This window comes from Sturnus vulgaris, chromosome 1, assembly GCF_052056855.1.
Source record: "Sturnus vulgaris isolate bStuVul1 chromosome 1, bStuVul1.hap1, whole genome shotgun sequence".
NCBI lineage: Eukaryota > Metazoa > Chordata > Aves > Passeriformes > Sturnidae > Sturnus > Sturnus vulgaris.
Genome location: NC_142243.1, coordinates 8,567,511 through 8,578,148, shown reverse-complemented (window position 1 = coordinate 8,578,148; position 10,638 = coordinate 8,567,511). Strand labels below are relative to the sequence as shown.

Sequence of the window (10,638 nt, the reverse complement as noted above, 5' to 3'; positions counted from 1 at the left end):
TAATTAAATCCTCAGGAGCTCTGATGCGAACCTGAAGGCACAGCAGAATGACCATGTAACACCTAAAATAATTTAAACTGGACAGCAATTTTCTGCTTTGGAAATAATTCCTCTAACCTCTTCCTGCCCCCACTGCAGACCCCTCAGCACAAGCCCATGTACACCATAACCATCCCCATCACCCTCTGAAATTAGCAGTTACATTAACAAGGTTTTGAATTATTGGCTGGAATGCGGTTTGGGGCTCCACAATGGAAGAGAAGTAAGTTTTATATCATTTTACGAATGGACATTAATCAATGCTAAATCACAATGAGAGTCTTATGGAATCACATATTACAATCTCCTAAATCGCAGGAGGAACTTGCTGTGATTGATGTTGCTACAATGACATTTGATACAATCAATAGTGAGAGCAGCTCACTTTTAGGTTTTACCACATTATCTGCTTTTTTGAGCCCACCATGGATGGGAGGGACCTCTGGAGCCCTAGCCAGGAAACAATAGGATTTGTCACATTATTAATCTGCCCTTATGATTCATCTTTTATCCTTCCTGGCATTTATGTTGTTCCTCTGACATGCACACTGGAAGCCCAAACCAGTCCCAGAGCTGAACAGCCTGAAGGTGAAGAGAGGCTTAGTGTGTACCCTGGAGAGGTGGCAAGTGTCCCACTCTCCATCCACATGGATCTCTTATTTCTCCAAATAATCCCTCTAAAATAATTACAAGAAGCTTTGCCTGGTTGGACAGAGGGTCCCATGAGACAGGATTGGAGATGGAGCTCAGGGAAGCCTCCAAGATCTATGGACGCTGGCATGATCCCGTTTGGAGAGTCCAGTGACACCAGTGACAGCAAAGTCCAGCTCTGCCTGCTGCAGGAGTGACTGCACAGGTTTCCTTTGCCCAAGCCATCATGGAGAGCTCTGCCACCACCTCAGATGTGGGTGGGAGGCCACTTCTCTGTTACAGTGTTTAGGCACAAATCAGTGAAGGACCACCCAGAAAGCCTCAGGGTGTCCCAGTAACTGTGTGCAAAGTGTCTGAGACACTCAGGCCCCACAGTGTCCCCCCCAACCCTCAGGTGCTGGGGGGCAGGATGGGATAGGCTGGACCAGAGAGGAGGTATCAGCTAAGGAATGTAGCAGGAGGAGACCAGGGATGTTCATGTCCATGTGCACTAAGAGGGAGCCCCAGGGGGACAAGGAAGCCAGAAACAAAGCGTGTGTGCGCCACAGTCCCACATTGTCACAGCACAGCCGTGCCATGCTCACCTGCCCATACAGTGTTTCTGGCAGCCCATCCTGCTCCTGGGAGGCTGCTCCGTTGGCCTTGTGAATATCCAGGTGCCTCCATGTCCCCTCAAGTGTCACAGCATGGGGACAGAGCCAACCCAGCTCATGGAGAAGGTGGGACTGCATAGAGTCTGTGGCTGCTTGGGGAGGGGTCCTGCACAGGGGGTAGCATGACCCAGGAAAGGCGTTAACCAAGATCACCCGTGTTGCCCAACCTGTGTTTTAGGGCTGCTTTTAGGGATCTTTCCTATACAGGAGAGAGGAGCAGGGAAGGAGAAAGAGCACCAGGCTCCCCCCCACCAGCTGCTTCTGCCGCAGGAGGGACACACATCTCCCATCCCCTTGGGCAGTGCTTTGCGGGAGGGCCCTGCAGATCACCCCAGCCAAGAGAGGGCTGCTGATTTTCATACAAATTTAATTCCCTCTTTAGCTCCCAGCCCAGGCTCCTGCACGGGACAGGCAGGCGGGGCAGGGAGGTGTCCCTGAACAGACCCTCAGCTGCCGGCACTGGGGGGGCCCCCCGGAGGAGGGGGGCCGAAGGGAGCCCAAAAGGCGTTTTACAGCCCCGGAACTGCACGGGAAAACGAAGCAAAACAAAGCAAACCCTCAGCTTTGCCCCCAAACAGCCCGGTTTGCCCGCAGCGGCGGCGGACGAAGCCGCGCAAGCGATTTTCAGAGAGTCGCTCTTGCGCGCTGCCCCCGCGGCCGCGGGCGGAGCACGGAAGGGGCCGGTCCCCAGCGCGTAAAATACGCGCGGTGTTTCCCAGCGATGCATCTAGCCAGATGTTCAAGACGTATGAGAGAAGAGTAGTTAAAACCCACATTATATAGTTCTGCCTCGTCTAAAATTGCACGCGCTGACCCATATATTTTAAACTGTAAACGGACTCCAGTCACTTAAAATATTGCAACGTCGATAGGACTAATTAATTGGAAATAAGAAACGAAAGAATACAATTAAACGAGGAGAGAATCATTTTCTAATTTAATAGCGGGACATTTATAAAGATCACAAGCTAAAAGGCATCGAATGATCCTATCGACGGAGTGTTAAATCAGCGCAGCTGGAGGCGGGGCACGGCCCCGGTCCCTCTCCCTCTCCTCCGCTCTCATCTCCGCCCCCGCGCAGAGCCGCGCTCCGGCCCGCGGAAGCCCCGCGCGGTGCCCTCGAGTGCGGTGATGTTTTATTAGCCCCCATTTCCTAACAATAATTTATTGCGATAAAACAGACATCCGAGGTCCTCTTAAATTGTCTTTTTATAATGAATAAATTTAAACTGGCTAATTAATATATAAACTAACCCAATTTGTCAGGTTGATTTGTATTTTAGTTAATTGTGAAAGTAATTACCACACGGGCAAATTAACAGCTTTCTGGAAATGACCAAGGCAGGGTTTTTATTTCCTTCCTGGGTGAAGAAAATTCATTTTTCCCAGCTCTTGATGTGATGAATAAAAGTCATAAATCTGGGTGATTGGTGCAGGCAGAGTCTAAATGGCTTCATATTTCATTTTAGGTTTAATAGAAATATTCATGCTCTGTTTTAATGAAATTAAATTGAAGGGGGGTGGACTGAGAGGCTGTCGGTCGGGTTTAAAGGGACAGCACACACTGGGTGGGCTTTTTGTTGTTTTCCTGTGGATGAACAAAAACTGTCCAGCGTCCGTTATTCCATACAAACCGCGACTGATGCGGGAATTGCAGCGATAGCAGGAATAAATTTTAAATTTTTGTTTGACATTATTTGAAGAACAAGTCTAAAGCAATCCAAGCAAAACTTTGGAAAATGGGAGGAAAAAAAAAAAAAAAAGAAAACAACCAAAAAACATCCAGAAAAAGTATCCCGGCCTCCTAAGGTATAGCTAGCTTTTTGTCCAGATGTGCGGTCTGAGGTGAAGGCAGGGTTTTGGCAGCCCGGCCCCTCTCTGCAGCTCGGAGATCTCGGAGTGCATGAAATGCCCTTTCCCCGGGAGGGACGGGCGGAGGCGATCGCCCCCCGCGACCCCAGGAGGGGCAAGGTGCTGGTGGAGACCCAGCTGAATTTGGGACCTGCCCAGAGCCCTCCCGGCAACCTCAACTTCTTCGCCGGGCGAAAGGAAAAAGTTTGATAACACAGAGGCGTTTTCCAGGTGCCTGAGGGTGTTTGTCCCAGCCCAAGCACCTGGAGGGGGTCATTTTCCCCCCAGAACGGGCCGGGGCAGCCCCCGGCCCAGGAGCGGCCCCGGCGCGGGAGCCGCCAGCAGCCGGGTCTGCTCCGTAATGGATCTGATCTGTGACTTGTTGATTTCCCCTGAGCAAATAAGGCTTTGATGCAGTCCCGGCGAGAGTGGTTAGCTGATGAATTGACAAAAACTAATCAGCTTTATTGGGAAACAGGTTAAGGGCAGCAGAGTGTCAATAATTCTCCGCCTGACCCCCTCATCCATTAGGAGAGGCAGCTGATTAGACCGAGAAGACCCTGTGCTTTTTGCACTGAAATTGCTTTCATAAACTCACCATTATTAGCAGTCAATGCAAGCGGCTAATTTAGAGGAGACATCCCGAGGATGTCACATTTATCAGGGAGGTTTATGTATCATTATCTCATTTACAGAATGTCGCAGTGTAATATGTGTTTTTGGCAATAACGCTGGCCCCGCGCCTGTGGTTGGTAACGGCTTTGGGGATATCGGGGGAGTTAATTCGGAAAAATGAGAGACACCCCCATCGCAAGGCTCCGGGCTGTTCCCACCGGGATTTACCCCAGTGCCCTGCACCGCCCCGGCTTTTCAAAAGGCGAGATAGGCATCTGTTTGCCCACGGCCGGGGCAGCGGGGCTCTGCTGAAAGGGACCACCCGGAGGTGTCGGGGGAGCGCGCTCCTTGCGCTATCTCCGCCGAGATAACCGCGCATTGTTGGCTCCCGGGCAATATACTGGATCAACACAGGTGCGGGAGCCGCGGGGAGTTCAGCAGGCCCGGATGCCCTGCGGCACCTGTGGGGACAAACACACGGAACGGGACGGTGCGCGGGAAGGAAAAAAAGGGCTTTTAAAATTGCAGAAATTAAAAAAAAAAAAAAGGAAAAACAATAAAAAGGTTTAAGGAAAGGAAAGGAAAGGAAAGGAAAGGAAAGGAAAGGAAAGGAAAGGAAAGGAAAGGAAAGGAGTTTTTTTAAATGGCACTCGTTAAAAAAAAAAAAAAAAGAAAAAGGAAAAAAAAAAAAAAAGAAGAAGAAGAAAAAAAAAGTCTGAAAATCGAAATCCTTCTCCAAGCACTAAATATCCATCAGCCAAAAGATGCGACACCCGGGCCAAAGGCGCGGGGTGACCCGACGGGGCGGCCAGTCTGAGCCCGCCCCCGGGGCGGTGATGGACCGGAGTCTCATGGTCCCCCGTCCTTGGTCCTCGTCCCCCACCAGCCGGCCGCGCCTTCTGCCCCATCGCCTCCCGGAGAAGCGCTCACGACACCGCCCGCCCTCCACTGCTGGCCACTGCCAGCCGCGCATCCCCTCCGGCGGCGGACACGCGTCCCCACCGGTGTCCGGAGCTCAGCCCTGTGCCCGTGGCTCCCTGCTGACACTGGACGGTTTCCCCTGCAGCTCGGTCCCTCGTCTCCAAAATGCCCCGAGAAGGCGCCGCACGCTGTACCCGAGGCAGTGTCAGTGTCCCTGCGTGCGGGACAATTCGCAGCCGCCGCACGCCCGCGCAGCCCCGGCGCCGCCGGCCCGGGCATCGGGAACCGGCACCGGCTCTGCCTGGGGCGCCCGGCCGGTGACAGCCGCGTCCCCGTGTCCAGCGGGCTGGACACCACACATTGAAGGGGGGTGGCCCTCATCCCTGCCGGGACCGGGACGCTGGGAAGGAGGCGGGCGCGGGTCCATCACCCTCCTCCTCCGCTGCAATCTGTCACAGGGACAAGCCCCTGGTCCGGCCACTCGATGCTCTGGGACTGCCCGTGCGTGGGACACAAAGTGACGGTCAATGGACCGGCTGGGATGCCCGGGGCGACCGCCATTCCCTGGGGCCTCCTCAGCCCCTCAGAGCCCCGACAAAACCGAAGCGGCTGACTAAAACGATCCTGCCACTCGGTGATTCCCTCTTCATCCCGGAGAGCGGGGGGCACTGAAGTCTTGTGCGACTGCGAGACTTGACCCCGGCCCCGCGGGGTGTGCGGGCTGTGCCCGGTGCGTGCTGGGGTTTCCCGAGTGGCAGCGGCCGTTCGGGAGCATCTGCTCTCCGGTGCCCGTGTGCGGATGCTGTGTGTGTGACTGCTGTGCCACGCGTGTGCATCGTGCCAGGCCTATGCACAGGTGCGTCCGTGTGCCTGCTGGAGTTGTGTCCACATGTCTGTCCTGCTTGTGTCTGTCGTGTGACCGTGTCTGGGGACTCTAGTGAGGTCAAGGAGGGGGAAAAAAGGTGCAGGGGAAAAGGAGACTATGAGAGCACTGAGCAAAGGGTGCGTTTTCTGTATGCCTGTATATGTGCACAGCCCGCAGAGGCGCTCCGGGCCTCCTTCCCACGGAGTAGTGGCAAGGAGACCCGGCCAAAGTTATCAGAAATTTTGTTGGTAGTACTTGACTCCGTTTCTCTTCCTCATTTTTCCCTTTCTCCCTTTCTTTTCCCCATTTCCTCTCCTCTTTTCAGTGCTTTTACTTTTCCCACCTCAGGGGCAGGAGCAGGGGGAGACAGCACCTTTGGTTATGGTGGCCCCGGCAGCCCTTGGGCACAGTCCCACCGCCCCCCACCGGGTGCGGAGCGCCCCCTCCCAGGAGGCTCACGGCGATGGAGCCGCGATTTGGGCATTTCCCGCAGCCGAGACACTTCTCCACAGGGGAGAACTTTCAAAAGGAGAACGTGTTTGCCTTGGCAGCGCTTCGTGACCTTTCCCTCACACGGCCAGGGCGGGGGTCCCCGTGGCCCCCCCGGTAAAGAGAGATCCCTCGGCCTGCTCTTTCCCTTTTCTGTCCGAGGCTGTTTGCCTTAGATAGGCAGGTGTAATAAGGCTGTTGACAGACCCGGGATTTGGTGGCAGGGTGACTCCCTGACCCGCAGGTGTTTATTCTTTCCGACTCGTTAAAAAGCGGCCGGCGGCGCGTTTACGGCAAATATTTGCCGGGTGCGGGAACGGTGGAAAACTGTCATTGGACACCCGGCAGAGCCAGCGCGGCCGGCGGAGATCCGCACACTGCCGTGGCTGGGAGAGCTTTCTCTGCGGGGAGCGGGCTGTCTCCCGTAGGTGTCCCGGGCCATTCCCCATGGGTGTTTCCCGTGGGTGTCCCAGGCCATTCCCCATCGATGTCCCCCATGAGTGTCCCGAGCCGTTCCCCAGGGATGCTCCCGTGGGTGTCTCGGGCCATTCTCCATCGATGTCCCCCATGAGTGTCCCGAGCCGTTCCCCAGGGATGCTCCCGTGGGTGTCCCGGGCCGTGCCCCGGTGCCGCCGCCCGCCGAGCGGGCTGTGCGGAGGGGGCGGGCTCTCGGCGGTGACGGGTGGGCGGCTCGACCAATGGCGAGCGAAGCCGCAGCGGCGCGGGGCCAATGGGAGCCGCCTGCGGCCCTTGAAGGGGCGCGCCGCGGAGCGCGGCCGCACTGCCGCCCGCCGCCGCCGGGAGACGCGGCCGGCCCGGGGCAACCGCACGGTCCCCAGCCGCCTCCCGCCGGCGCTCCCATGGAAAAATCCAAAAATTTCCGCATCGACGCGCTGCTGGCTGTCGACCCCCCCAAGGCGGCGGCGGGGCAGAGCGCGCCGCTGGCGCTGGTCACCTCGCTGGGCGGCAGCGGTAGTAGCAGCAGCGGGAGTGGCAGCCCTCCGTCCTCGTCCTCCTCTTCTTCGTCCTCTTCATCCTCCTCCGAGCACCCCGCCGGCGGCCCCGCCGACTGCCTGCGCACTGACAGCCCCTCTCCGCCGCGCCTCCTGGCCGCCCACTGCGCCCTGGTCCCCAAGCCCGGTTTCCTGCCCGGGGCGGGCACAGGCTCCCACCCGCACCACCACGCCTCGGCGGCCGGCATGGCCCTGGGACTGCACCCCGCGGCGCCCGGCGGGCCGGGTATGCCGGCGCAGGCGGCTCTCTACGGGCACCCGGTGTACGGGTACTCGGCGCTGGGCGGGCAGCACCCGGCGCTCTCCTACCCCTACTCGCAGGTGCAGGGAGCGCACCCCTCCCACCCCGCCGCCGACCCCATCAAGCTCAGCGCCGGCACCTTCCAGCTGGACCAGTGGCTGCGGGCCTCCACCGCGGGCATGATCCTGCCCAAGATGCCCGACTTCAACTGTGAGTATTTGCCTCTTTCCGTACCGCGGCCGCGTCCCCTCCATCCCCTGTCCCGCTGCAAGGGCCTACCGGGAGCTGCCTCCTTCCCTCCTGCCCCCGCCTAAACAAGCTGCAGATTTGAACTGGGAGAGAAGCTTTTAATTTTTGAAAAATTTATGTTAACGGAAAGAAATAGCGCTCCGCAATGGGAAACGGGAATGTGCGGTCACATCGCCATTCTCCGCGCTTGAGGAGCCCCGGACAGCCTGGCCTCTCACGGCAGGTTAAGTGGGAAGGTGACAAATTGCTCCCTGCCTTTGCAAATCTCTTTCTCGCCGTTCCCGGAACGTAAAAGCCGCCGAGGAGGGGAGGTGGGGGGTTGGTGGGGACAGGACAGGAACAGGAGTTCTTATAGTATCCCCAAAATCCTAGTCTCAATATAACCCCCTCAAAAGTGAGGTGACAGGTCGCATCACTCACTCACTGTTCTTAATTTTATTTCTCCTGTATCAGAAGTAGGCGTATAATAATAATGTTAGGCCTCCTAGGCAGAGGGGTGTAGGGAGGATCTGGGATCGGCCAAAATTTTTGGGGTTCTGCATTCCCTGGAGAAAACGAATGGGAATGAAGTACAGTCGGAAGGGTTTAGGTTTGGGCCCAGGAAGAGCTGGGAGTGTTGGATGGAACCAGGCAGCCGCGGAGTCCCAGCAAAGCGCGGTGCTGAGCTCTAGGCCTCGCGGCGATGGGGAACTTGAGTGCATCTGGTTTAAGCAAAGATCGTTTTCGGAGGTGTGAGCTCTCGGTGGGAATGGCCGATTTAACAATACCGGAGGTGTAGTTTTACGAAAATCATGCCAGGAAAAGAATTGAGATTTTTCACCCCCCCTTCTCCTACTCTGCACACACATTCGCAGACAAAAAAGTCCATTGTTTTCTCTCGAATTGAGGTTGTTTAGACTGGAACATTCAAGAAGAAAAAATAATTAGGAGAGCTGTTAGAGCCCTGACTCTCAAACAAGAAGCAGAGGGGAATAAATAACCGAGCAAAACGAGTCTCGGAAAATCGCACCGCGGTGAGAAAATCTCCCGGGCGCTGCGGCGGGGAGCGGACACTGTCCTTTTCTTTCTGCCGCTTTAGCGAGCTGTCTCCAACCGCAGCCGGGGAGCAGGAGCCACCCTTTCTCAGATTTTTTTATTTTTCTAAACTAAAGCCATAGTATCTAAATAATTTAAGAAATGGGCAGTAGCGCTGCTGGGTCGCATGCCCAGGGGCGTCGGGGCCTTCGAAGAGGCTCAGTTCCCGCTTTCTTGTGGCTGAGTCTTTTTTTGTCCTTATTTGATGTTTTGTTTCCCCTATCTAATAAATCCGTAGTTTAATTTGATTTTTTTTTTTTTTTAATGCGGAAAATGTTTTGTTGGGTTTTTTTTCCCCCTCGTTTCCAGGACAGTTTTCTAGTCCTCGCTGTTGATTTATGCTCCGAGGGGCAGCCGGTGCCCGGCGCTTGCAGGGCGCAGAGCGGGCCCCGGACCCGGTCCTGGTTCCGGCCCGCCGGAGGTGTGCCGGCCTGCAATCCCGTTAATTAAACGGATACGGGCGGGCAGGGAGTGAGGCAGGTTTAACTAAAACATTAAATGGAGCAAATTGCCTCTCCCCGGAGAGCCCCGTGCCCCTTCACCGCGATCCCTGGCTTCGGTTTATTGTCTCGCATTTCTTAGGCTCTTGGGAAATCAAGAGACATATTTTCCTTTATTTAAAAGATCCAATTTAATTCCTTTTTTTTTTCCTTTGGTCCCTGTGGGCGCTCCCCTGACACTGCAGAAACCGAGAAACCCCGGAGTCAGAGGGGCTGGAGGAGATCCCCACCTCGGTCCGTGCTCCGGTGCGGAATGGCACAGCCTTGCTTCCAGAGCAAGAGCCTTCCCTGCCTCCCCACTCCCACCGCCCTCCCGGGGGATGCGCGGCCGCGGCTCCGCGCTCACCTCCGCACTCCCCCTTCTCCTTCCCCAGCCCAGGCGCAGTCCAACCTCCTGGGAAAGTGCCGCCGACCCCGCACGGCCTTCACCAGCCAGCAGCTGCTGGAGCTGGAGCACCAGTTCAAGCTCAACAAGTACCTCTCGCGGCCCAAGCGCTTCGAGGTGGCCACGTCGCTCATGCTGACCGAGACACAGGTGAGTGCCGTCGGCCCCGCCGGCGCTGGGCGGGCCTGACTGCCCTGGCGGGCGGTGGATGAGGGGATGTGTTTGTGTCCTGTGTCCCCCAGGTGAAGATCTGGTTCCAGAACCGGCGCATGAAGTGGAAGCGCAGCAAGAAGGCGAAGGAGCAGGCGGCACAGGAGGCCGAGAAGCAGAAGGGGGGCGGCGGCGAGGACAAGGGGGATGAGGACCTGCTGCTGCCCGCCCCCGAGAAGAGCGCCGGGAGGAGGATGCGGGAGCTGCCCGACAGCGAACCTGAAGATGAAGAAGAGGAGGAGGAGGAAGAGGAGGCGGCGGCGGCGGCCGGGAGATGCTGCCCGTACCACTCCTCCGACTGTTCCGAGGCGGACGAGGAGGACACGCAGCCCCGGGGCCGGCACGCAGCCCCGGCGCAGCCCCAGTGAGCTCCCCCGCACGCCCAGGTCCCGCCGCTCCTGGTTGGCACCGGTCCCGCTCCCCCTTGTTCTGATTTCTCCCTGCTTGGAGAGGGATGGAGAAGAGGATCCTCGGCATGCCGGGCGGGGAAGAGGATTTATCGTGAATACAGTGTTATTATTGACTGAAAACCAGACAAAACTTGAGCTCCCCCATTCCCCCATCCCTGCCCCCTGGAAGCGCGTTCCTTTCGCTGAGTATTGGAAGTGTTTTGTTCTTATTATATATCGGGAAATCTGTTTATGTCATGAACGTTAAAACTGCTGGAAATCTCAATACTGTCTTTATTTTTGTATATTGTATTTATAAAAAAAAATTACTTCTACTTATGCATGCTAAATTATTCCCCAGGTCCTCCCACCCGTGCGATGGGGGGGAAATAAATGGCGTTTTTTACTGGAGGTGTATGAGCGCTGTGTGCGGGGAGGATGCTCGCCGCCCCCGGGCCAGGGCAGCCCGGTGCTTTGGGTGGTGCCGAAGCGC

The 10,638-nt window shown here is 56.6% G+C and overlaps 1 protein-coding gene across 1 annotated transcript; it reads left to right on the top strand.

Moving 5' to 3' along the window:
* Positions 1 to 6,944: 6,944 nt before the first annotated feature.
* MNX1 (motor neuron and pancreas homeobox 1) lies at positions 6,945 to 10,124 on the top strand. The gene is made up of 3 exons (XM_014872272.1): positions 6,945 to 7,548; positions 9,536 to 9,696; positions 9,789 to 10,124. Exons 1-3 carry the CDS (start codon positions 6,945 to 6,947, stop codon positions 10,122 to 10,124), a joined length of 1,101 nt encoding a protein of 366 aa, XP_014727758.1.
* Positions 10,125 to 10,638: the final 514 nt, after the last annotated feature.